This window comes from Falco rusticolus, chromosome 13 (genome assembly GCF_015220075.1).
Source record: "Falco rusticolus isolate bFalRus1 chromosome 13, bFalRus1.pri, whole genome shotgun sequence".
NCBI classification, from domain to species: Eukaryota; Metazoa; Chordata; class Aves; order Falconiformes; family Falconidae; genus Falco; species Falco rusticolus.
The window spans coordinates 13,329,350-13,357,009 of NC_051199.1; the positions used below are offsets into that span (position 1 = coordinate 13,329,350).

Here is a 27,660-nt window from a genome sequence, read left to right on the forward strand (position 1 = left end):
ATGATCAAAAAAGAGTTTTTATGTTTAGCCTGCCCCACTTTACACATAATGAGTAAGTAGTGTATGATTTAATCTTAAAATATTTTATTAAGCGCAGATAATAATGCAGAAATCCATGTAATAAAACAACTTTAGAGGACAAGCTAAGTCAAAATGAGTTACTATAAATATTGAACTTAGAATTCTTATTTTACATACACAACTTCTTTAAAAAATGGACAATTATAAATTAACAGCTTCCAAGTAATTGGAATTTGGTATGTTTGAGATCAGATGGCTGTGCTGCAAATCTTCGGCTTTAAGACTTAGGAGGATCTGTTCTCCTCTGTAATGGGCACCACTTGGTGCCAGGGTGTGCGTAGGTGGACGGGAGGGAGGAAGGGGTGAGCGTGGTCTTAGTGTTGACAGTCAGTTGCATTTTCATGACTTATACTAAGTGAAAATTAATTTTCAAGAGAGATGATAGAATGCAGCTGCAGAGTTTAGTTTTGACATGTTTTGTTTTTCAAGGCATTTAGGATCTTTGAGTTCTTAGTCTTAAAACTCATGACAAAGCTGTTGGGAAAGACTTTGCCTCTACCGTCTTCTTCTACCTGGCCCATGATGATGTAGTTTAAACCTACAGAGGAGAAGATGAGATTAAAAAACAGAAATCCAGGATGTGATTTGGCAAGTATATCTCTGTATCTGTGGTGTCTGTTCATTTGCACTGTTACCAATGCCTTCTAATATTTTTTTCTTCTTACCTTAACCATATACTTCCTTACCCATCTTTGCCATGCTTGTTATGCAATAGAATACAGTTATATAAAAATAAAGTGTATATATATAGCTAAATATCTACTACATAATTAAATATATCGGAGATACTCATTAAATGTAGACTGTCAAATGAGTCTGGAAGGCATTAGTAATGCATTATAAACACTGGATAATGTAGCTACTAACACCCAAAGCAGAATGTGACTCATTCATTTTGAATATTTTCTCATTTGCTCAGTTTGTAGGGTTATGCACTTACGGATAATGCACTTCTTAAGTTTTTTCATTCCCTTTTCCTCCTCCAAAGACATAAACATTTTTAGATAAATACAAAGGCAGTCAGGCAAGCAAGGGGAACTTAATGTGTGATAAGCCCTGGCTTTAGAGAAATCGGATGGATTTGTGTATTTATGGCTTAGAAGGGTTAGGGGGTTTTGAGGCCTTAGGCTGGAAGGACTGATATTAGAGGGGTATAAGCAGAAAAGTTTAGATATTAAGTAATGGCTATTGAATAATTCATGGTGATCTAGGATGAGAAACAGAAATATGTGGTTTGGAGCCAGCGGTCTGCTTAAAAGGAGGCCATTTGTTCCACCAAGGATATTACTATGTCTCCGAGACAGGTCTTGTTTCCAGAGAACTAAAGGTAAAAGCAAAAACTAGTTTCTGACAAGGATTTTTCACTTTGGTACTGCCCACTTGAATTAATATGCTTAAATACCAGTAGTATCCTGAGTGTTATCAGGGTTTTTTTGATGCTTAGTAAATTATTTTGACTCTTTTCCTGCTGTGGTTCCATCTATGTTCTCCTGTTCTAGCCATTTATTCAAGAAGCAGAGCTGAAAACTTTTACTTAGTTACTACAATGAAAAATGGTCTCAGTGTTTCTTATACCATCATATATGTAGCACTTGTTACGTTTAACTGACAATTATTTTGGTTGAGCTCTGTATAATACTGTTTAAGATAGCTATAGAAATACTGGCTGTTTGCAGATACAGAGTGGACTTAATATTACTAGTATTTCTAAAGTAAAGATGTAAATACATACAGGAGAGAAGCAACAGGGAAACGTGTTGATTTTTGTTGTTTGCTCTGACATGCTGCTCTTCTAGTTGTTTTTCCCTTCTAAATAACTGTGTATCGAAACTGGCTCCAAATTACATACACGTAAAACCAAAATCGAACGGAGCATCATTTGAGAGAACCAAATCAGATTTTAATTTATATGATGTTGTTTAAAAAAAATATTATTTTTCAAACTCCTTTGATCTAAGTGAGTGTAATCCTTTATAAGTAAAACTGAAAAATGCACTATAGACCTGGATAATTATCCTAAATTGATTATGATACTAGTTGTTCATTATAGAAACAATTACTGTAATTGTATTGATTTTTGTGGTCCTATTTCAAATAGCGGTTTTCAAAACTATTGTCTTTTATAAACACACAAAGCAGTTACTTTTGTGTACTTACCTCTTCTGATGAGAGGACACTGCTTGCATACTACAGTAATCTTGGCACTCATGCTCTTGCCGGCTTGCTGAATTGCTAGATTTCCCTCCTTATATACATTAATGATGGATACTGTTGCATGCAGACTGCCAGCCCGCGTTATTGCTGTGATTACTGTTCCCGTTATTACTAGAAGAAAAGACATCCGATAAATTTGCTGCATTCTTATTATTAAGACATAAATTCTGAGGCATCATAAAAACTGAGGAAGTACATCGGTCCATAACCAGGAAACAATACTGGAAATAGTTACTAAAAATGTGGGTATCACCTGAAATAGGTAACTCACTGCTGACAGATTTTGGTGGCACCAAATACAAAACTGTTCTAGAATGTATCATTCTCTCGTAAGCCCAGTTCTAGGTTTTGGTAATTTCAATTGAACAGTACAGTTTGATGCTGCTTTTGATGACTAATTTTAAAAAAGTGGAGAAGTTAAATTGAAAACATTCTAGCCAAAAGCTGAACTCCCAGCTCTAAGACCCTCTTAAATGAGTAGCAGGGCATAGTTAATGGCCTGGGAGCTAAATTTTGATAAATCCGAGGCGTGATGCTGATACAAATTTGCTGATTTCAGCTAAATGTAGACTACAGATTTAGACCATCATATCTCCCAAAGACCCCTCCGCATGAAAATAAAAATACCGTATTTCTTTTTTTCCTAGGATGACTAGATTAAGTTGTAGGTCATCTTTATTTATCAAAAGAGAATTATAAATAGTACAATTTTTTTTTCTTTTCAGATCACCTTTTGTAGATCAGCTGTTCTCTCGTAGGATCAATTAGATCTTGAGTTATCAAGTATGTGCAGCCAGATTTGTTTTACAAATCTGCATAACCCACATTTTGGGTGGGTGTCTGTAAATTTGCACATTACTTTCCTTTAATCCAGAGCTTTTAATTAAATAGGAATGTTCACGTTCAATCAAAAGAGAACTGGACGTTTGCTGGATATGGCAGTTATATTTCTAGAAACAATAAAAATGAAATGCATGACAGAAAGGAAATAGCTCTTATTTTCTAAATTCATCAGGTCAGCAAATAAACTTAGAATAAATCATACTCTACAAACAGCACACTTTCTGTTCTTACCTTATGATATGCTTGCATTCACAGTAGCATATCATATATTTTTGCTCTTACTCCTGCCACAGAAAAGACTGAAAAATTTCAAGTATTTGACAAATGGTGAGAGAGGAGAATGTGATTTATTACCCTGATGCTAGTGGAAAAAGAACAAGTTTTATATAGTGTCATCAACCACAAGAGCTGAGGTGTAGTCTGGAAGAGGAAACTATTTTATTTTCATTTTTTTCTCCATGCTGCTTTTGGTCTTGGGCCAGCCTATACCAGTTGCAAATTAAAACAGGCTGGTGATCAAGAGTGGTAAAGGGTTGTGCTACAGCAACTCCATTTTGCTTCAGGGTACAGCCACAGCCCTCAACTGGTTTCCTAGCAAAGTGATCCAAAGCTGCCCCCACATTCCTGAAACAGCAGATTTCCTCAGATCTCATGGGATTAGCTATAAAGTTAGAGTTAGGTTAAAAAAAAAAAAAAAAAAAAAGTAGAGGGGTGGTTGTCCCATCAAATTTTCATGCATGTTGCAGGGGATTTAAAAAGTGTCCAGTATTACTACAGGAAAATACTCCTGAGACATAAGAGAATAAATCAGCAGTGACAATGCCATCCAAATATACAGCACACACCATTTTTCCTGAGTGATTTGTGTCTGTGTAGAGAAGCCACTGCGTGTAAGCTTCCATGCCTTCCAGTTTCTTTTAAAAATATTTTGGAAGTCTATAAGCTGAATTGTGGAACAGTCAGCAGGTACAGCATAAAATGTGTCTCAGCTGGTTACAGAAAACGAGATGACAATACAGTAACTGAATCAATTCTCTCCTGTAGGAGGTTGTCTAATGGCACTGCTTTTCAGATTGAGAAAGTATGTTTGTTTCAGACATAAGCGCAGTCCCTATTTTGGAGTATCTCCAAGAATGTACTGAGTGAAACACAGATACCAATGTCAGATACACACTGTGGTTTAAGAATATAGCCTATACGTTAACGAGAACTCAGAACTACGTCTGGTAAAATTCCTATGAGTCTTAAAAACACAGTGCCAAGTGAATAATGAAAAAGAAACAAACTCTGCTTCCTTACCGAAGTTACTTGAACAATAATTGCTTTCGAGAGTCCCACTCCTCTTACACTTCTGCTGGCACAGGGCAACTGTAGGTTTCACAACTTTTTGAAGAGCAAAAAGTAAATTGAAATTGAAATGAGATATTTGATACAAGTGCAAAGCAGTATGTTTAAACAAAAGAAGAAAGAAGAAGAATCCTGATGTATCCATTAACTAGATCCGGTATTGCAAGGGACAACCACCACAATAACTCTTTGCTGTCGCCTCCAGTCATCATCTTTTCACGTGTCTCAGCTACGTATCTGTTCTAGTGACCTTATAGAATGGGATGTTAGTGAAAACTTACATTTGACTGCAGTGTGATCTTAAAAATGTAACTTCTTGTTGCCTGTTGTCATACAGCCCTAGTAGTACACCTGAAGTATAAAAACGTTACATTGCAGTAGCACTTCCGAGGGAGGGGGTGGCCTGTTCCCTGAAATTACTGTGATGGAGGACAGCAGAGTTCAAATTCCTGACTTTTTCCCCTAAAGTTTTCACATAGCTTTATGACACATAGTACTGTAGAGTTTTTACGGATGACATTTTGTAACACAACTTAATGTTTGAATTATCTGTTTAATATTAGGGATTGGCATTTCCTTTCTGAAATGGAATGCTTTGTTTATAAACAAGTTAATACACTTTGTATTTTTTTTCCTCCTTGGGTGGATGTTAATAGTCTCTGTTGGGATGCAGTTTTTTAGGGCTTTTATGTCCTTTTCAAATTTGTTTGGAATCAGTCAATGACATCATAATTTCGGGAAACACGGAGCAGAGACGGACAGATTAAAAAAAACCCAAACCTCTACATAACCCTAAGTTCCAAGGAAAGCTAGATTAGTTATGAAGAATATCTTTGCAGTTTTTAACTTTCTTTACAATGGAGCGTTTTGCAGAAGTCTTATTCAGCCTATACTTTCTGACAAAGACCTCCTGACTAATTTTCCTATCAGGAATTTTTACTACTTTTTAATTGAATGAATTGATTCTTTTTACAATTTTCCAAGTTTCTGAGATTGAACTGAATGGCATTAAAATTACTTTGTCTTCAGTGTTATACCCATGACTGTTAGAAGATCTGCATACTCATTGTTTTGCCTTTCTAATCCAAAGTTTAAAAATTGGACCCTGTATTTTTCATTGATTTCGGATTATTTGGTTTTTGTGTTTTTTGTTTCAGTCCTCACATGATAGGTATTCAGTGAGGCTCTTTAGAAGGTTATATGCCTCCCACAAGGAAAATTGTGCTGAAGGGCAAGTTACTATGTGTATGGAGGCATAACTAGTCATATCCTACGTGATGTAGCCTTGGTCCTACAGTCAGATCTACACGCTCATGGGAATGGAACTCCCACCACCATCACTTCTGCTGCCTTGATGTGTCTTCAGGGTTCTTTCCTACCGGGGTGTATTTCTAAAATTATTTTTAATTATATGCTGAGTTGCTTTTTATAAAGTGAGTTCTGTGTAGAATACAACGTAGAAATAATACACTATATTCAACTCTTAGAACTGTAAATGATAATTTTTCAAATTACAGTTAGCGCTTGGCAGGGTGCCATGACATTTAATTAGTTTTCCCGTCTCACAGTGTCAGTTGCTAGGTCGGGCGAGTACCTCCTATCTCAGTGCTGCATGGAGCACAACAATAACTAAGAATTTAATGTTCTTTGAGTCTTTCCATTCAGTGTCCATAGCAGGAATATAAGAAATGTAGCAGGTAGATGAGTCACAGGTGCATGCCAGTATGGTAGCTGCCAAAATTGTATTGAAGTGCCCTAATTTTTCTAAATTTAAAAGTGGGATTAAAAGAAAATAATCTTGTTTGGTCGTTAAGAAGTGCTTTATAGTGAAGAGCTGAATTATTTATTATTAGAGTAGCAGTTACATCAGAATGATTTACAGGTCATGATTTCATTTTTCTAATGTTTATTTTCACCCATTTAAAATACCTTTCATTAGCAGTATTTAAGCACCACAGCTTCTTGGTTTCCTGCTGACAGGCCATTGCTGTCCTGACTTTTGATGTGTTTTGAGTACAGATCAGGTTATGTGTTGCAAAAAATCATAAATAATTTGGTTTTTTGCTATAACTGTATCTTAAATCTCTCACATTCAGGTTATAGAAATTGTAAAAATTTATCTGTTCGGTGTCTCAATAATTAAGTAGTTTTGGCACACCTTCAGAGAAATTCTCCTCTGATCTTTTGTATATGCTGACTCGTCATAAATATAAAAGAACACTTATTTTTAGTGTGACACGTTTATTTATAAGTTCCAATCCAAGAATTTTTAAAAATAAAAATAATTCTAGGACAAGTGTCATGTCGATAGGATGCTGACAATCTGAAGAGGACTCGGGTGGCTTCCATACCAATTTCACTTGATCTTAGTAACGATGTGATGGAAGATTTGGTCAGATTTTTTACATATCAGCTTGTGTAGAAGAGAGAGTTCCTTTACATAAAACTATTTCCTGAAATACTCAGAACTTCTTATACAAAAGAATTCTGCTTATCCCATTCTTCTATGGAATTTGCTAGTTAAGTGTCAAAAAATTGAGAAAAGGCAGGAAAATTCTCTCAGCTAAGTGAGTTACTGTTACACTGAACTCTTCCCTGAATAATTTCCTTTTAATAATCTTAAGTAGATTCTCCCTTGAGTATATCAAGATTCTCCCTTGACTATATTAATTTTAATTCATTCCCTTAACATTTGAAATGCTAACAAACCATAAAACTGTAATTTTTAATATGCTTTCTATTACGTTTTCCTGTAACGTTCTACTTGTCCTGGAATGTTTTATTTTTCTAAGAAATAAAATAAAACCTGTAAAACTTACTTGAGGTAGCAGAGACTGTTGTGGTAGTAGGCAGAACTGTAGTTGTGGGTAACTTTTTTGGTCTAAACTTATAATGGCCAATAAAACCATCAGCTGTTAAGCTTAAATCAGATAAAAACTGAACAAGCAACTCATTTCTCTCAGACAGAATAGGCCTGAAATAGAAAAACAAAATATTTCCACTGTTTCAAATGTCAAAGCCTAAAAGCATTAATAGCATTCTTCTTACAAAAGAAAAAAAGAGGAAAAAAGAAAAAAAGGCACTTTATTTACTGGTCTGAATGTGGTACCTGCCCCCAGGCTAACACTGACATACATGTTACTTTGCTGGCACGTCAGACGCTGGCATTTTGAGTGTGGCTCTCATTCTGATGGATCATCTAAACCTCTGATTCCTGAAGGCTATGTCAATACGAGTGTCTTTAAATTCTTTTGTGTGACTGCATTGCAGACTTTTAATTCCATGGAACGGAAGGGTCTAGATTAACACAGTGGGAAAATACCTTGAAGAAATGGGATGTAGCAGAGATAAGTGAATGTTGGGGGTTTTGAATTTGGTTTTGTTTAATGACAAACATCCTATGCATTTGGAAAGCCTTAAGAAGACTAATTTAGCGTTGGATTCTGTAATTCTTAAGAATCACTGAATGCCTTGGGTTATTTCTGTGGCTCGGGTTTTGTCAATGATTGGATATTCATTACCATGGCCTCGAAGAACAAATGGAGTTATTTCCTTAGGATTTGAAATACCACAAGCAAGCACTGTTCAGTATATTAGTTTTCAGTTCATATGCTGCACGATACTTTCTGTGCCCCCAGCTGCCTGGGGATGTGGATGTAGTACGATGAGACTTCATTCAAGACCTCTACTAGAGACAAGCATGTGGAACACGCGCCTGGCTAAAGCAGCACTGCTCTCGTTCTTCTGTGCTTTCCACAGACCTCCTCTCGATATTCATTAATAATGAGTAACACAAAGTCTTCAAGCAAAACCACAGTTTTTGGAAAGAGGAAATAAAATAAGTACAGGGGCAAAAGAATCTTGGTCAGGAGAGAGGAAAAGAGTGTTTTTAAGATGTAGTTCTACTAAAATGGCTGCGGTGTTTCTTCCCAGCAAGCGTGGGCAGAGTTCAGGAGCGGAAAGGCTTCAAAACACTCAAATCAGGCCTTTGAACTCAAAACTTGTGATCACCTCCCAGTGTTTCGGCAGGTGTTTCAGAAATGGGTTTACTCTGATGGCTGAGGCTGACACAACCGAAGGAAGTGCCTGGTGGTCTGGGGCGCTGTGCATTGCAGGTGCCGCGGTCAGCGGCGGGCTGGGCACGGGGCGGGCTGGGCAGGGGGCAGGCGGCCACCAGCAGCTGCCCCAGGCCTTGGTCCGGGTCCTGAGCGCCAGGGCTGCAACACCGAGGCTGAAAAATCCGGCCTAGTCTGTGTGTCCTGCCTTTTGGAAAAAAGGCTTTTTGTCTGAGAGGCAGGGTTGGTTTTTTTTGGAGTAATCACTTCTCCTAATCGATTGTGATCGTTACGTACGCCATTCACTCATGTATCACAGTAACTGCATTTGGGGGTCAGGTGTGTGGTTACAGGGTGCCCTTGTTGGTCTGCTGCTGGGTCGGAATTCATCTCGGCAACCACCAGATGAGTTCAAGGTACACGCTTTACTCATGCTTCTGATGTAGATACCGTTTCTGTGACAGAATGCCACATTACGTTATCTGTATCTGCTGGTTCACGACTAACCTTTCATAATTACTGTGTCAGACACGCAAGTAATCCTCTTTACAGAAGGCTTGCTTCACAATTCAGTTTACACGCCGTGATTTCTGGTTCTTTTACAACACTGATCTTGTCCTTACTGTTTTTCTGAACCCAGCTTATAAATTATGATTAGAATTCTGCAGAGCTAGTGGAAAGTCCCCGAGAGCCAGGCTTTCCTCCTTTCACTGGGTTTAGAACCTGCCTATATACAATTCTGCAAGGGTGAGTGACTGTGTTCAAGCTCTGTGTTGGATCTCTGGTTAGCAAGCAGTGCTATCCTAAAATTGGCTTTCAGGACACTTCTAACATCTGTAATAGGAAATCTCATCTCTAAGCTATGTGGCCTGGGTCTGAGCCCAGTCTTCTGCCCTTATTTGACCATGGCACAAAGTCTGTACTGAAACGTCTATATTCTGAAGCTCACTAGGGTTTGGCAGGCCAATTACTGCTTTGATGTGCTGTGGGGATAGATGCTGAGCCACAGCTGAGAGGTGCTTTAGGAAGCTGCTCCTGGCTGCCTCTCAGGATCTAACCAGCACTTTTTCCTTTTGCACTGCCGTCAGCCAAGACCAGATTCCCAGCAGTGCAAAACACACTTGCAAGGCTGGGCAAGGTTCCAGCTGGGAAGAGGCAGCTGAGTCCCAGGGACTGGTGGCCACCAGCCTCACCTGTAAGGGGTGGTGTTCACTGCTGTCTTCTGAGAACCAAGGGAGGGACAAGATGGTGTGGAGTTCATTCCTCACCTCAGCTGGAAGAGGTCTGAAATGTCACAGCTTACACAGAGCAAGTCAAACTAGACTCTAATCGTGCTTCTGGCTTAAATTCTGTTCAATTAGGAAGCAAGTCCGTTTGCTCCGGCGCTTTGGATCCAACTTGCACACAGTCAGACGCCCATGGCAGGAACTGAAGGTATGTGCATGGGACATCACTAGTTAAGTGTTTCCAATATGAGGCTCTGTTAGGTTTGGGGGGGGGGGGGGCGGTTACAGTAGCTTGAAGGTAAATGCCTTACTGTTCTTCAGTAACAGTTGAGTCATAAGGGATGGATCTGCAAAGTCACCATGAGGTTCTCATGCTATGCTCATCAGTGGAATACCTGTCTACCTGGTGATCAAGTGCGAAGTAATGAAGTAATGTAATTAACACCTGTCACCTGCTGGTTGGGTTTTTTTATTCTGTCTACAAAAAGAGGAGTGTTTGCAACAGAATTCCTTTTGGGAGGGAATTTTTACCTCAGATGATGGTGATTTGTTATCTAATATATACAGATGCTCACAACGTTCAGCTCAAGGAAATACATCACCCATTCGGAGACCTGCTCAGTCCCTCTGCAGTCATTCCAAGTGCCACAGCACTGCAAGGCAACAATTAATCTTAGTTTCCAGGTAAAGCTCTAAACTATTAAGTACGAAGTCACTGTGCTACAAATACACACATGAGGCAAAAATGGAAAAATCCTAAATGTCACTTGGCAAAGAGGTGGAAGTGAATGACCAAGGTTTCTAACCCATCTCCTTGTCTTGAGACTCAGCACTAACTCTGCTTTATAAAACCTCCCTCTATCTCACAGCCTTTGGGTTGGAGGCAATATGGGAAGATGGTTTGCTAGTGAAGTTTTTCCTGAAAACAAGGAGGTAATTATGTATGTAGCTACAGCTAGAATTCAGCCTCTGGCATCATTTTAGTGGCCTGAATTACCTAGCAGTTAAAGAACAATCTTACCCGTAAGACTCTCTGTTATCAGTATCTTTTTATAGAGCAGCTTTCTTAACTTTACTACAAGAAGAGGGGCCTGAAAAGAAATGAATGTAAGCGTGAAAATTTCAAATTGGAAAAAAAAAAAAAAGGGGAAAGAAAAAAGAAAAGTGTAACTCAAGACCAAAAGCCTAAGATGGCTAAAGGAAACTGAAGTACTGAAGTTAATGTATTTCAGGTGCAGCCCTACCCTTGGTTAAATTCTTGCTGGATTTCTAATAAATTTCCATAGACCTAAGCTTACTCTAGCACTGTCATGCTATTGCATAACTGCATGGAGAACAAAAAATCTTTAACAAGACTCTAAAAAGAGTCCTACTGAGTAACTGCCTCCCCTCTACTCTCCTGAGGGTATACTACATAACCTTAAAAAACCCAACCAAACAAAAACCACAAAAGCAACCCACAGTACATCTCCGTCCAGTGAGCAATGCTTAGAAAGGCAGAGGTGTGCACCTCCTTCCCCTGTGCCACAGGCAGCTGCTCTTGGAATCCAACTAGCTGCCACTTCTGAGATATGTTCACACACCTCTACCTTTGGTGATTTGGGTTTTTTTCTTTAATGGCTTGTATTTCTTGGAACAACTTGCATTCTCTTCATCTTCTAAAGCTACTCGGCTTTAAGAAGCATGATGGAAGTGGAACAATGGGAAAGGAGAGCTGAAAATTACTAGCCTCACCCAAAAAACTTTACAGGTTTTTTTGAGAATAATTATGATCCACTATCGCTAGACCCAATTATATAGTTACAGGGCCATTTGCTGGGTTGGGGGTGGGAAGCTTGGGGGCACAGGTTGTTTTTTGGGCGATAGGTGAGTTGTGGGTTGGAGCAGAAGGTGTTGAGTGGGTTTGGGAGCAGCAGTTTGATAGCAAAGCTGGTGAAAGCCTGCTGTGCTACATAGCACGCTCAGGAAAGCCGTCTGTGCCATGAGAGAGCGTGCCTTGGCACAGGTGGAAGGGATGGTGAGCAGCGACGCGAGGAGCAGCCAGAGACCCAGCAGAAGGGAGCGGCTGGGGGGGACACGAGTCAGATCAAGTGAGTAACGAGCCAAGGGGCTAGAGAGGTCAGCTGGATCTTTGTACTTCAGTACCTACAATCAAAACATACATCCTAAGGGATATTGGTGCTCAGCTGCCATTAATACTGGTATTGTCCCAATATCAATAGCATTAGTACTGCTGTTAGTAGGCAGCGCTCTAATGAGGCTTGAGGGACAGGGCAGAACATGGGTTGCAGCCAGGGCTAGTTATGGAGGGAGAGAGAAAAGAGAAAACCTAGGGAGAGGAAAGATACTAAGCAACTGCTAGAAGGTCAAGTGAAGGTAGAAAATGTCATATTTATAAAAAGAATTACAATCTTTCAGAAGCCTAGTACAAAACTGTTGGCCAAATGACACATGACGAGAGTGAACTTCATGATTCAAGAAAGTTACTTACGCTGGTGGGCTGTCTCCGCAGTACTTCCCAATTCTTTTAGCATCATTGATTTCTCCACCATTAAACACTGCAACATAGTCATATCTGCAGTAGTTGTCTCTCTCCACATCAAACTTCTCAAATTTTAACTCTATGAGCTGCAGGAGAAGTGTAAATAACCGATTAAGGTTTTGATACGCAGATTTTATTAGTGCTTCTTGTTGTAAGTGGCCTCTTTATATGAAGTACCAATTGATTTTTCTTTTTATAAAGGAAAAGTCCTTAATCCACTTAATTGTGGAGTAAAGTATTTCAATCTGCGTGACTTCTCTCCAACAAATGGTTCAACATATGACTCCAATATTCTATAAAACATTTTTTCTTCTCAAAGATAAGCACGTAACTTCTGATAAAGATATTTTTATGAGTGAACGAAAATGTGATAGTAAGGGTTAGGTGTTATATTGCTTTTACAATAACTGTAACAAATCTTAACCATATAAAAGGGACTTTTAATTGTCATTGTAGCATACAAGGATATGCTAAGGAAAAAGCAAGGGCAAAACTGGTAAGAGCCATTTCACTGACTTTGTTAAGAGCAGGGTTCGACTCACTGTGGTTGCCAGTGCTGTGTTTACTTGATGCAGAAATAAAAAGGTCAAAACCAAAAATATCGATAGAAAGAAAATCAGTAAATAGTAAGATTAAAACCAGGAGAAAGTAAGTGGTTAAAGGAATTGTGTTTCCATACACAATTTCCAGAAAAGTTTGGGCTTTACAAGTCACAAGTAAGAACCAGTATAACTCTAGTATTTCCAGTACTGATGCAATTAATTCCAATATCACTTGTATTTGTGGACTTTTCTACTTAAGAAAGAAAAAGAACGGACAAGAAAACAGAAATGCAATTTACTACTCTGAAACAAAGTCCTGTAGTATGATTTTGTCAGTTGTGTGTAGCAAGGAAGGAAAATGCCGCGTAACTGCACAACTGGAACAGAGGTACTGTATGCCCTCAGGCTGCTGCTTTATATGAAGCACAACAGTATTTAAATCACCTTCCCATAAATAGTATGAGTTGAAGCTTGATTGACAACACTGAATTGTGTTGATTGTAGATATGCAGGATTTCTCTTTAAACACGTTCTCAAACAAAGATGGTATTAAAACTTCTAGGACTGTGCAAAGAAAAAGGAGTCATTCATACACTGCGTACACTTTATTTGATTTGCTGGCAGAGTGAAACTGATCTTGTTCTATATTCATAGTAATGATAGCCTGTTATCACCTGATGTCTGAGTTTTGGCTGGATATTCTTTTGCACTGTTCAGATGTATAAGACATCATTTTGTTTCCCATAAAGTATGAGTAACCTAGGGGGACTGGGTTTCAGAGATGAGTAAGAGGCTTGTTTCCAAAATCTTTTCATCATGATGAAAACATGTACTTTAAATGGAAGTATTCATCTGAGTAATATGCTTGTGATCAAAAAAGATGGTATAGAAAGAAGTAACACAACTGTGAGCAGAAATGCTAAATTTGTCCATAGCCAGCAAAACAGCAGGCCATAATATTGCCTTTACTGTTGTTCATAAGTGCACTTTGCACTAATAACAAAGTATTTAATGATAGAATAGAAGCTCTACACCATCATGAGACGCTCCTCCATCTTCTGTGATAAATTAAGCAGTTATTGATTTGTATTAGAAGCAAGAGTGCCTTGTTTTATCGCTCACTGCTTGTGAAAGGGAAGCAGAGAGAGCGGCACCTAAACTTTGACAGATGGAGGAGTGAACAGCTTTTTATGTGCACATGAAGCGAGATGCTCATTCACTGCCTCCTCAAAAATGGCTTTTGTCACTGTCAAAGTTCTGTCTTGTTTGCATGCAAACAACCACTATTGCAGTACATGAAAAGCACATATTCAGAAACTTGTGGACTTACGGAACTGGATCTTCAAAAGGCACAGGATATAATGCTCTCATTTTTATGCTTATATAGCTGTTCTTAAGTCTGCTCTACAAGCTTAGGAAAAGTTTTTAGGCTTATCTAGAGATATTTGGAAAGAACCAAAGTAATCTGCAGTTTACAGATAAGGTGTTCAAATTCACTGCCTATCTATAGGATTGTTAAATGACCTGTATCTAGCAAGCAAGGAATGTGGATTAAAGAGGAGTACAGGAAAGACTAAGCTGACATGCTGCTTTAGTTCAAGGGAGAAAATACCTTGGTAAATGGAAAAATATGAAAGATCTGAAGAATATATTTATCTGGGCCGGCTTTTTTTATTTGGAGGATTATGGTCATGAGCAGAAGATTAAGAGGAAAGTTGTCTTTACATGTAGAGGAATTTAAAAAGCTGGATGTGGTTAAGAAAAGCAACCTACCAAACATGCCTGGTGACCAAAACATTCCATCATTGTAGACTTCCCGCCGAGGTACAGAGCAGATGGCTCAGCAACAACCAGAAAATGTGAAGCTCGGATTAAGGTTAGCCCTACAGCGTAGGGGACATGTTTGTGTTTGCCATGCATGGCCAATGGTGGTCAATGAGACCTCCTGGTCTGCTGTCACCTCTTCAAGTCTTAATGAAGTGACAACATATGCTCTGACAGCATGTGGCTAATCAAGCAAGCATGCTGAGATAGAGTCTTCAAAATATGAAATAAAACAAACTTTATGAAATGTACATTGAAAATCCCTGTGCAGGACACATCCAAAGACATTCCCTGTACTATAAGCAGAATAAAATAATTTCCACTTTTAATCAATTCTATCAGCTCTGCCCAAGTACCTCAACAACAAACTGTAGCAACACCAAAAAATGCTACAAATGTTGTTAGACTGAAACCTGGCATCAGTCATCATGTTTGGTCCTGAGATGATCACCTGCCCAAACTTAATTTGCATGACGTTTTGTTAATTAACAAAATCATCTTCAAAACACAAATCTGGTTTAAAAGCCTCACCAGTCACAGATGCTTTAAAAAGTTTAGTTTAGGGGAAGGTATCCATGCACAGCAGAGGACACACAATGTTGAGAAGGCACAGAAGTTACCAGCGTGCATCAGGCAGTCCGTGACAGGAAGGCGGGTGTCACCGGAGCACAGCCGTGCCTGCGCTCCCTGCACGTACCCAGCGCCACGTTTCAGCCAGATCCCAATTTTATTGTTTCAGTGCGACGCAGCAGCGTGTGGTGCGAACAGGCTGTTGGTGAGACCTCAGTCCCTGCGGGCAACGGGAGCTGGGCTGCGCCAGTTCTTACCTGGTTCTTCGGGGCGACGATGTGCCAGGAGCAGGTGACTCCTGCAGGGTAGTCTCGCTCCGGCCAGTTGGGCGTTTGGAAGGACCCAGACGGCTTCTCCAGTCGTCCCCCACAGTACTGATCCCCTGCAAGGACAGTGCACCATGCTGACCGAGTACAGCAGGGACAGGCCACCCATGTAACGCACTTGTTCTGCTGCAGGGCCCTCGGCACGGGAGACCCTGCCAGCTCAGCTGCCTCAGCCACAGCCCCACCACAGGACACGGCCAACCCTTCAGCTCAGCCGGTGGCACCTCCGGGAAATGGGTTTAATAAAGGGCAGGGAATGCCGGAGGAGGAGCCGTAGGTGCTGGAGCTGCCATCGCCATCAGGGAGCTGTGCTGGGGCTGACAGGCATTCCTGAAGAAACTGCAGCCAGCAGAGAACCCATGACAGAAGAGAGATTTTTTTTCCTTCATATCTCCTCCTCCCAGTCCCAAATTCCAAAGCTACATCAGGTATGTAATCCTTGTTTATAGCGTGACTACAAACCTTCTTTATTAACTCTATCACTTTACAGTTAATACATCTTTCCAGAAGTGATCAACAGAGGGATACAACTGGAAGGACTAATAAATTACTTACTCATCACCTGCACTGCATCTGCCCAACAACCTGTCTAGCCTGGTACCATGCTAACAGCAAAAGCCTTGAAAATGGCACTCAGCAGGGTGACCCCACCTCCCTGTCACCTCCCAGCCTCTCGCAGTTCACAGCTTTCCCAAGCACAAGGTAATAATTTTGTTTAATAATACCTAACAATTTTTTATTTTATATGTTTTCCTGATTGTTTTTACACCGGTGTAGAAACTGACAGTCCATGACTTCCCCTGGCACAGCATTCCACTGTGTAACAGCTCACTGAGAACACTCACCCTCTCCTTCCCTTTATAGCCACTTGCTCATCTGGTTTTTTTATTAGAAGAGACCGTGACCCTGGTCCCCATTCACTTTTTCCATACTGGTCATGACTTCAGAGCCTTCTCCTACACTTCCCTTGAGCTTCTCTTTTCCAGCATGAAAAGGTCTGTGCTGTGCAGCTGGTCTGGTCTATGTGTAGATGATGTTCTGTAACTCTACCATACTTGCTGTCTCTGCTTCAGATAGTGTTATTATACCCTGTTCTGAGGTGGGAACATCAGAATGGCACACAGTATCCAACACGTAGGTGCATTATAGATTTATAGTGGCATAATTTGTTGTTGTTGTTGTTTGGCCTTTATTACCTCTTAAAAAAATAAATTTATGTTTCTTTTTTGATACCTATTGAGCACTGGATTGATGCTCAACATTTGTTTTCATAAATTACCTATTTTAAACCTAAGATCTCATTCCTAAGTGGTAATAGTTAATTCGGAGCCCATTGCACTGTACATACAAGTTGGGGGGGTTTCCCCTTATTTGCAGCATTTATCTGTATTGAATTTCAACCGCCATTTTATTGACTATCCATTATCAGAACTGCTGCTAGATGCAGTTCTTCCACAACTCTTGCAATAGTTAGCCCTCCTCTTTACTACTTTGATTAACTACGACGGCTAAACAGTTATACTTCGCTATTTGCTAAGCAAGATAATGACTACAGTGAACAGCACAATCCCTACTATCTCTGGCATTTAAACAATTCCATCAAGTTGTACAGTTATATTTGTCTTCAGCATACACGTAATTGTTAATTACCTCTTTCATGTGGTTCTGCTGCAGAAAACTTTGCAATGAATCCACTTCCAGCAGTATTAGCATCCGAAGTCATCTGCACCAACATTTTATTGCTGTTGGATACAAGAGCACCTGGTTTGACAGTGCCACAGAACCTGCCGATGCGCTGACCATTGGCATGACCGTTGTATATATCCACAAAATCATATCGGCACAAGTTGTCACTTTCCAGGTCTAAATATCTAAAAGAAAGAACCACTACTTTTCCTTCTGGGACCTGGAGAGAGAGAGAGAGAGAGAGAGAGGCAGGGGGAGGGAGAGATTTATCTTGAAGTATGACCGCCACCACGTATCTATCTGATCCCACTATTTGCATGAGTATTTTCATATCCTTCACTTTTTGCCAGTTAAGCTCTTTTTGTCAACTATACTGCAGGCAGAGTGGTTTTTAAAATCATATTGGACCAATGACAAAAACAAAGCTCTGGCCGTCTGTGTTGCCATTAGCTTCCTCCTGATCTACAGTATCGCCTAGCCAGGTGTGTATAGTTGATTATATACCATCGCCACCCAGTTCAGCTTGGCATGTTTCTCTTACTTTCTGCTCAAAGTATGCCATCAACCATGCAGCTCCCTGTCACCGAGTAAGGTGAGGAGGATGAGATGAATATGGGTTAAAAAAATAAAATCAAACAGAACAAGCAATTTACGATTTTGAGCGAATGCAATGGCCTATCTTATCTTGCTGATTTGTGTCATAAAGTTTCATAGTTTGAAGGATTTTTTTAATCTACTGACACATGACTTGCATTTATAAATAAAATCAAAAACTTTAAGGCTAATGCTCTATGACCCTGATATTTAGTTATTGGGGTAAGTATGTTTAGCTTGAAGTCTGCAGGGGAAGATTTATATTTGGATGTAAAACTATAAACAGAGAATTCAAAAGAACCATTAGTGGGTGTCCTCAGTACAGAAAAGAGCTCTGTTTTCAGAAACGTCTGAGGAAACATAAGACAGGACAAATCTTCTTACATGTCTGCATCTGCGGACATTGCAAAACAGGCAGGAGTACTGACAAGGGTGTAAATTAAGAGAGCATAATGGTTTACAAGGAGGAGAACATTTCCCGGGATAGGGTTGCAAGCTTTTATGAGAATAAGCAGCATACGGAGAAGTGACGACTATTCTAACAAAGCGCTCAGTGCTATGTAAAAGGACAGGAAGAAAGGGAGCGGTATTTTAGAGCATAGAGGGACCCTAGACAGGCAGAGTGTAATTATCTGTGTTCAATTCATAGCCCAGTAGAGTGATTACCTATTAAAATAATTGTAGCTGTTCTGCTTTACTGAGATACTGCTATTTGCTGCTTTAAATATGTAACACACACTTAATGTATCTGCACCAAGTCCATGTTTAAGCTACTTTAAGAGTACACGATTTTTTTTTCTTCCTAAGTGACTCATTTTAAAATGCTAGTTTAGATAATTGTCACACAGTGTTTTCATGTTGTGAGTTTCAACAGTTCAAAATGCCTTTTCAGGTATAGATGGAATGACCACTTAATCCACAAAAGATACTACCACAGGCAGCAGCTCTAGATGTAGTGAAAAATGAGCTGTAGAGACGTTAAGGTTACTCATCTGTGTGGCTGCTTTTACGTCCAGTGCTGATACTGATGCTGCAGCAGGACAGACCTCTGCATCAGCTGTTTTCAGGGGCCCGCTGGCTGCCCACCCCCACTGCAGCTCCTGTTGCTCCTGTCAGACTATTTTCCTTCAGGTTCAAAGTTCTCTCAAAAACGCATTCAGTTCCCCTGGGTGGATGTACGTCACTACCGCTGCTACATCAGAACCACAAAACTCACCTAATCTTACCCAGAAATTCCAAAGCACAGTGACTGTGTTCTAGAAAACTTTAAAGCCAGATTTTATGTTTAAAACTGACACGACTGAAGTAAGCAAGCCCTGTAGCTGGTGTCAGAAAACAACCCACTTGGACATCTATTCTGTGAAAGCAGTATGACTCCTTGAATCGCTGCTCTCGTAACTACATCTCTTACCATTGCATTTACTTGTCTTCTGGTCTGAATCCCTAAAAAGCATTAAGACATGGTCATTTTAATGGAAAAAAGAGCTAAAAGGAACTTGGTATTCCTGTCAGAAGACCTGAATGTTATTTATGGTTATGCTACAAACTCTATGTGACCAGAGAAATCAGTTTAAAAATGCTGGCTGTAAGGCTAGTCAGATAAAGTCAGATTTAGGCAGTTACATTAAAGCAGCCTTTTTTCCAGAAGTATGTATGTAAAATCACATATGCTTTTTTGGGGTAGAACAGTCGTCATTCATAACTTTGTACAGCTGGTACAACAGGATCCAAATGAGGTGACCTTTAAATGTTATCATGTTTTAAAACAGACCGAGCTGTTATGCCTACCATCAAGATTGTCCAACATTTTCCACTACAGTGTCTTGCAGCTTTGCTACAACTTATTAATCTTTAAGAATTTCCCCCTTTTCCTTCCCTTGTTTCTGGAAGCTGAGCAGAAGTTGCTCTATCGTGTTAGATGAAAGAGTTATGTTAGCGCTTAGGAGATTTTTCCCTACTTTCTTAGCCTGAATTGCCTCTTTGCAGACACCTACTCCCTCCCAGGGTTTGAAGAAGGACGCTGAAATGTGAGAGGTGGCTGGTTCTGGGATAAGAAAAGGTCTCTTTGCTGTCCTTGTAGAAATGGATTGAGACTTAGCCGAGGGGTTATCCCTCAGCAGTGCTGATGGGTGCCCAGTGACAGCTCAGCCCCGTGAGCGCATCCAGCCAGCGCTGCCCTGCTCAGCCTGGCCTCCGGGCACTGGGTCCTACCCCCAGGCGCCCTGTGCTCCCACCAGGTGGGACTGGCCCGCACTCTGGAGGGAGAGGATGCTGGCAGAGCAGCCAGCTCCACGCTGCCAGCCAACCCTCACCTAAGGCTCGTGTGTTCCGTGTCATGGTCGAAGTAGTTCTGTGCAGTGTTGTATGCCTCCTTCTCCTCTCTCCACCACTGACTACGTTATACTATACTACAGCACATCATCTAATTACATTTCCTTACAGTTTTTAATCTCTATAGCTTCTGTTCGCTCGGTCTACCTGCTTTTGGTCAAGACTGTTCCCCAGTTTCTAAGTTTTGTTTCATGGGTTTGTAAGAAAACGTGCAGGAAAAACTTAGTCACGTGGTCACGAACATCTAACAAGGAGCATAGTCCAGATTTTAGTTGTCAGAATCATCCTTGCTTGCATTTCGCTGAATTTGGGGAGGCAAGTCATTTACAGAAATGCATGGGCCCGTAATCTCAGTCACTACTTACTGCTTTACTTTAGAAAATAATGTCATTGCTTATTAAAATAATATTTGTCATTATTCACAAAAATAACAAATGTCTTCCAGCACGATAAATCAATTAAAAGTTTGTGGTCTGACCGGGTGACATTCAGGAGTGCAGAGGACGGTGGTTCCACATTCTGGCAGCAGCCACTCCAGTCTGCAGCCACTCCCGAGGAACCCTGCCCTAAATACAGCCTCTTTGCAAAACAATGCTTTGCTTTCATTTGTACCATTTCCCTTTTTGAAATGTTGAAAACTAATGTGCTAAAATCCGCCAATGTTTATCCTAGGACATTTAAAATGTTGTTCCATGAAAAACAGGGGAGAAAGCAAAGGGCAGTGTGACTCAGTATTGTTTACTTTGAGCCACGCTGGAGCCTGATACAGTTAAGATGATGGGATACCTCAGAGGAAGAATTGGACGGAATTGCAGCCTTTATATATTTAAAAAAGAAAAAAAAAAAAAAGAGGGAGGAATCAAGGGAAGAATATGTGATGCTTCCCCTGCAGGGTGTGCCTTATTTTTCCGCTTTATCTATCCAGCTGGAATCTTTCAATGACAGAGGCACACTTCGGGTGAGTAACCCGTACTTGTCCTCTGAATCCCTTCTTATTTCAACTCTATTAACTTCTTTAGGATCAGAAATTATGATGCTAAACTCATGTGAAGGATGTCTCACTCCAGTTGAAGGCTAAAGGAAAATTGCACTCCCTGAATTTTTAGGGTTTTTTTCCAGAGCATAATTCCCTAAAATCATCCCTGTAGATTATTAACCTCTTCAAAAGGGCATGATTGTTTTATATATACAATCCACTACAAAATAAGGTCCCTAGATATTTTTTTTTGTTATTATTCATTGCAGGTATTTCATATAATGGTAATCAAAATTCACTTAAATTTAAAGTAGTTAAGATGTTTTTCTGTCGTTGTTCTGACTGAATGCAAAGCCCTTGTCATCGTTGTGCCTCTTAGGTCCTGGGGAGGATTCCCAAACTGTCATGCTTTTCAGAATTACTTGGTTCAGATTATTTGTTTCGAAAATAATCTTTTGAGTAGGGAAAAAAAACCTTAAATGCCAACGTTTTGAAAAAATATTTTTGCCTAATTTTTAAACCTATGTTGTATATGGGTTTAATGTATTTTGGTGTGTAAAATGCTGATTGGTATGTTTTGCCATAGCAGTCCTAGCTAGATTTGAAAAACACAGCAGCTACCTGCAAGCCAAATGTTATTTCTCTCTACTGAGAATGAATGTGAAAGTTATTTGGAGTTACATCCTGGGAAGAACCACAGTTCCTGCCTAGTCGCTTTTTCCCTAGCTCCATCCTCTCCTGTCACAAAGGGACAATTTTTTTAAAAAATCAGGGTTAGCTTGCTCTCCCTGACAAAGGCACTAGATTCTGTTCACCTATTTCTTTTCTGGCAATACAACCATGTGTAAAGATCTGTTCTCTACCAGGATACAGGGAAATGAATGCTTAAAACGCAGAGAAAATGATTTAAAGTATTTTGCTCCCCCAGGACAGATCCCCAACTCCCCTGATAAGTAAATTTTTCAAACCTTGCTTATTGTCAGCAAACCTGCTGGAACACAGCTCCTGAACGTATAAAAATATAACCTGACATAACTCTGACAGTCTTCAGTATTACCGTTGCACATAAAGTTGTTAAGAGTTTTATGGGAACTATACAATCTGCCAGAAAAACACAGGACAGCAGTCCAGACTCTTGGACTATGTAACACATTTATGTGAGGTGATGGCCAAGAAGGATTACAGAGTATTAAAATAAATGCATATGACACATTTTAGATAAAACTATATACATTACTATAGGAAAGGAAATAGCTGTACAAGTGACTTCTTAGCAAAGCTAGCTAAAAGCTGCTGGGTAGTCTGCCAAGGTTGTAATATAACCACAAGCATGTGCTGAACACTTCTTAGAGCTCTTAGAATAGAGAAGCTGTTTTCTTTAGCCAGCTGAAAAAGTCCCAGTCTCTTGAAATAACAGAACCATAACTGAGTTAGAGAGACTCTTCTAGCTGTAGCAAACCCGTTGGAAAGATTTCAGCTGATACAGATAAAGCAACGTAGCATTCAGGTAATTACCCATAACGGTTTCTAAACCTGTTTTCTTCTAAAGAACAAATCAGCTGTCACCCTGCCTCTCTGTGGACTTCTTCTATAGATGATGAGACCCTGCAGTTGAGAAAACAACAGCTTCATGCTTCTCATGACCTATTCCAGTCTTGCAGACTTGAACGATCCTGCATTAGGCAGGGTGTTTTTGGGAAGGTGTTCACAGCCCTTGGCTAAAACGGACAGGCAAAAATTCTTAGTCACCTTCTCAGATCAGCTGCTGAATGAGGAAGCCTAACAGTAGCTACAGCATGTTTCTTCACGGCAGTGTAACTGGCTTTCTTACCTGGTGCTATTGCAAGCTATTCTGAGCCTCAGCAGCATCTAGTGAAAGGATTTTGTTGTTTGAGTTCAAGCTAGCCAGACCCTCGAGGGTGCACCACTTTCCCTCAGTTTGCTAAATCATCCTCTTTTTAAAGGTGCAAGCTTAGTCTTCCAAGTTTTGTAGCCCTTGCCTTCCCTACATCCTTCCTGCGCATCCAGAAGCCAGTGTTCTACACAGTTGATGGGGAAAAAAAAAATCAGCTTGGCTTAGTGCACAGTTTTGTCTAAGGGGTTAAATGGGTGGAGGCACAAGAAAGCCTGGACTGTTGAGGTTGTGCAGCCTTCTCTGGCTTTGGGTGAGCTACAGGCAATAGGTGTGCAGCAGCTGAAAAGCAGGAGTAAATGGCAGCACAGCAGAAAAATGGGAGTCAGGATGGTGATGAAATGCCAGAAGCCATCGAGTGCCTCCCATGGTCAGTAAAGCCTGAGCGCAGACACAGCTCTGCTGTAATGCTTCTCACAGCACCCGGGCTAACCCGCACACTCGCACCTTGTTGGCAACAGCCATGCTAAGTCTGCAATGAAACCGCTCTGTATGGACTGTTCAAATACAATCAATTGTTCTCCCTCTGCCCCCAATATATGATGAAGGGCAGATCCATACAATGCTTAGTAAATGCTTCTTCAGTGCTGCCTCCATTTGTAATCCAAATTTTTTAATAGCAAAAACTTTATGCTGTTATAATCAAAATTATTACTTCCCTCCAGATTAAACTGTGAACTTATGAAGATCTCATACTGAGGTATACTGGTAAATAACTTTGGACATTTTTTTCCCTTTTATTTAAGGCACGTTTGCATGATTCCAAATGCAATTTGCATCTGCTCTTCAGCCTGTAAGGTGGACCACGCCAACTGCTGTCATCTCAGCCCTCGAGAGCACGAAGCCAGTTTGTTTATGAGCACACGCTGCACTGCGCATCATGCTCTTCTGGACAACATCAGGTTAAAGGTAACTTCTACCTTGGCTCTAATAATCATGCAACATAAAGGTGCAGAAAGCAGCTGTTGCAGCTTCACTGGTATCTTTCAGATAAAATGATTAAAATTACATCACTTGTTGGGTAGGAGTGATTTCAGCCGAGCGCTGTAAACAGATCAATGTCTCCTGCTTTGCGTCAGCATCTCTATAGTAGCAGGAGACCATTATCCTGTGACATCCTATTCTACTGCCGACACCTAGCCTGTAATGCTGTCTTTGAAGTTGTCTTTAGTGATCCCGGCAACACATGGACTAGTTTAACTTATTTTTACGCTTTCTTACACTACTTTTTTTCTGTAAAGCTCATATTCCAGGCCTGAATGTCACAGGAGTTCTTAGTGAACTTTGCCTAAAAACCAGAGAGGAAATTTGGTGGGTAGTTTTGGAGGGCTTAATTTGTATAGATGTGAGGAAAAGTAATCGTTCAATCAAATCCCTTTCTTTGAGCCTGCGGATAAGGACACATCCAGCACTGGAGTGTTTAGTCCTCGTTTAATGGCATTTGCTGTCCATGAATACCATGTCTCTGCCCTACAGTTTCATTTCAGCATCAAAATATCAATCGTACCACATGCTTTCCCATGGTCATTTATAAATGTAACAACGCTGTCCTGTTACTTCGTCAGCTTGCTATGTGACACACTGCAGATGCCCTGGCTGGCACAACACTGCTATTAGTGCACTACAAGCAAACATGCCTGAATTTACTGGTTTTGTTTGAAATTTTTTCTATGTCTTCTTGCCAATGAATTTTGCTTTTCCTCATCTACACCTCAAAGCTTTGCTTTAATCCATTTGATCTAACAAACTATTGCTTTCCGCAGTGACAGGAAGGGTAGATGTTTGCTTTCAAGAGGGTTAGTTTAAAACAGTTACAGGTGTATCCATGGAAGTCAATGAAAATTTGCTTCTGACTCCAGGCAAGGTCAGTTCTAGTTTCAGCCACTGTTACCATATTACAGGAACCCCAAAAAGCTCTGGATAGCTGAGCTGCTCTGAGTTACTGAGTTTGTTATTGCACACATATTATCCTCTATAAAACAACAGATAGCTCTTCATTGTCTTCAGCACTGATTTTGTGATATTAAAAATTCTTACTGTGATTTTCCAAGTACATTTGCTGTTTGGAGGGTAGACTCCAGGGAATCCTTCACTCCCAATAAACCCTGACTCTCCAGATACAACTCCTCCACATGTAAATGTAGGCCTGAGAATAATAGGAAAAATAGTGCTTAATTTTTAAATATATTTCATTTATTCTTTGTATAATAGTAAAGCAGCACAGACTGTCTTATACTTCAAAACACAGCTTAAATACTTAAAAAGATTGCTAACTTTAAACATGTTTCATTACTTACATAATCTCAGTATGGCCATGAATGGGCAAGTTTAACATGCGAACTTTGGCGCAGAGAAAATTACCTACTTGGATCTTAATTCTGGGTTTACACAGACTGTTACCCTTCCCTCCTTTTTTTCACCCACAAGACTGAAAGTGTGATGGTGTGCTGCATCATTGCAAATTGCTATTATAACGGGGAAATAATTATTAACAAGTCATTAGCAATGGCTTCTTATAGTCTATATAACTAGTTAAAATCGCACAGCAATAAGAATAACTTTTAATTCCTTTCTGTTCCGCTCTGAAATGCTTTCAATTCGGATCTTTTGATCACGTTTTACTTACTTACTTAATCAAGACTTACTACACAGCCTGGCTTTGGGAGTTTTCCACCCGCAGGCCGGCAGCTTGTCCCGCCTCCCGGTGCCGCCGGCGGGGGCGCTGGGGGCCGGAGGGGCCGGGTCCCGGTCCTGGTCCCGGTCCCCGTCCCTGCCCCGGGACCCGCGGGCAGCCCCGCGACACCCCTGCGCGGAGCCACCGCGCTGCTGTCGGGGACGCGAGGGCGGGCGAGTGCCCCGCGGCGCCTTCGGCCCCGGGGCGGTGCTGCTGCACGGTAGGGGCGGCGCGGCGCGCTGGGCTCTGCGGGGCTGCCCCGGGCCCTCCCCCGGCACAGCGGGCAGCAGGACCCCGCGCTGCTGCGGGGGGGCGCGGAGCGGGCGCGGTACCTGTGCGGCGGGGCCGCGGGGCGCGCCGCCAGAAGCAGCGGCGGCAGCAGCAGCAGCAGCAGCGGCCGCGGGGCGGCGGGCGGCATCTCCGGGCGGCGGCGGCGGCTGGCGCAGGGCTGGGACCGCGGAGCCGCTCCTCCGGCTGCCGCCTGCTCCTCCCGTGTGCGGCGGGGCCGGGGGAGGAGGCAAAGGCTCCCGCGGCCCTCCGCCCCCGGGGCAGGGCAGGGCCGGGCCGGGCCGCCCTCCCTCCGTGGGGCGCGGCGCTGCCGGCTGCCCCTTCCCCCGGGGGCCTTGCCCCGGCGGTGCCCGGTGCCTCCCGGGGCGGGCGGGGGGCGGTGCGGCACCCGGGGCGCGCCCCCGGCAGCGCGCCCTTTGCGCGGGTAGGGGCGGAGGAGCGCGCGGCCCCGGCGCCTGTCCTCAGGTGGCTCAGCGCGGGTGGCTGTCCCGGGCGTCAATGAACTCAGTGTCACCGTTTGTGCAACCCTGCGCGGCTCCGCCGGCGCTTGACAAACAGTCACGCGGCTTTAAAATTTCTTCTTTATTTAAATTCTAAAGTAAACTTAAAAGGCGTCGTTTTGTTTACCAGTCGGTAATCTTGACCCATTTAGTAGCCCTTTCGCTCCGGCCGTGAAAGCTACTCTGTGAGGGGCTGTGGCAGAGCGAACAGTAATGAACTCAATACTTGTGTGTCTGTAGGATTCGGGCCAAAGTTGTTTGACTGAGAGAAGAAGTGAAAAATTAAGTCGGTATTCTTACTGAACGCAAGAAAACTTGGCATGTAAAAAAATGTGTTTACCGAAACCACGTTCTTACTGCTGTTGAATGATGACATGCGGATTATCATGTCAATAAATGATAATTTGTCTTTTGAGGATTGTTTTAAGAACAGCCTGTCCCTCTTTGTGCTCTCAGTGCCACTTCCCATACACAGCTCCTGCAGAAGGTGCTAAGTCTGTAGGCAAGTGTTCAGGCACGGCAAACTGAAGCAAAGACTGGAGGAACTAAACAAATTCTGCTGTGTGCGAGGCAGAATATAAACCTGTGATCTTACTTTTAGCTTATTTATTAAGCACCTAACCTTTATATCCTTGCGAAATACAAAGAAGGTCGGTCTTGCTCCCAGGGCTGCAAAGAAGTGTTGTGGATTAGAGAGGGTGCTCTAAGGGTTAAGCAGAAAGAGGACGCTGCAGTGTAGCAGATGTAATACCTGTCCTCGCCTTTCCATAGTGCTGGGTGAAGAAAGAAGTAAAATAACCTGCATCCTGGATCCATGCTTGCTGAATTTCCACGAGGATGGATCCAGGTTATTCTACTTCTGCATGTGTGTCGGCAGCCAGGCAGGAGGGCCTGGCCTGCAGCCCTGGGGCGGGGGGCAGCCCTGCAGCCCCCGGTGGGGCTGGAGGAAGGGGCGATGGGCACCCAGGCGCGGCATGTTGAAGGATTGGGGCAGGGAGCCCAGCCCACAAAACAGGGGCTGTGGAAACAAGAGAAGGTCATAACGTGGTCAGAGCAGAGATAATATTTGCAGCTGTGTTTTGAACTGGTTTGAAGTGACAGAAATGGGAAATAAGGCTAAAAAGGAAGA

General features: G+C 41.6%; 1 protein-coding gene across 1 annotated transcript; it reads right to left on the bottom strand.

Moving 5' to 3' along the window:
• Positions 1 to 26,299, bottom strand: PCOLCE2 (procollagen C-endopeptidase enhancer 2). The gene is made up of 9 exons (XM_037407307.1): positions 26,076 to 26,299; positions 25,107 to 25,215; positions 17,221 to 17,476; positions 15,502 to 15,626; positions 12,258 to 12,394; positions 7,305 to 7,459; positions 4,438 to 4,521; positions 2,239 to 2,406; positions 1 to 619 (listed from the first exon to the last, which is right to left on the bottom strand). Exons 1-9 carry the CDS (start codon positions 26,159 to 26,161, stop codon positions 483 to 485), a joined length of 1,257 nt encoding a protein of 418 aa, XP_037263204.1. The 5' UTR covers positions 26,162 to 26,299; the 3' UTR covers positions 1 to 482.
• Between the last annotated feature and the right edge of the window lie 1,361 nt (positions 26,300 to 27,660).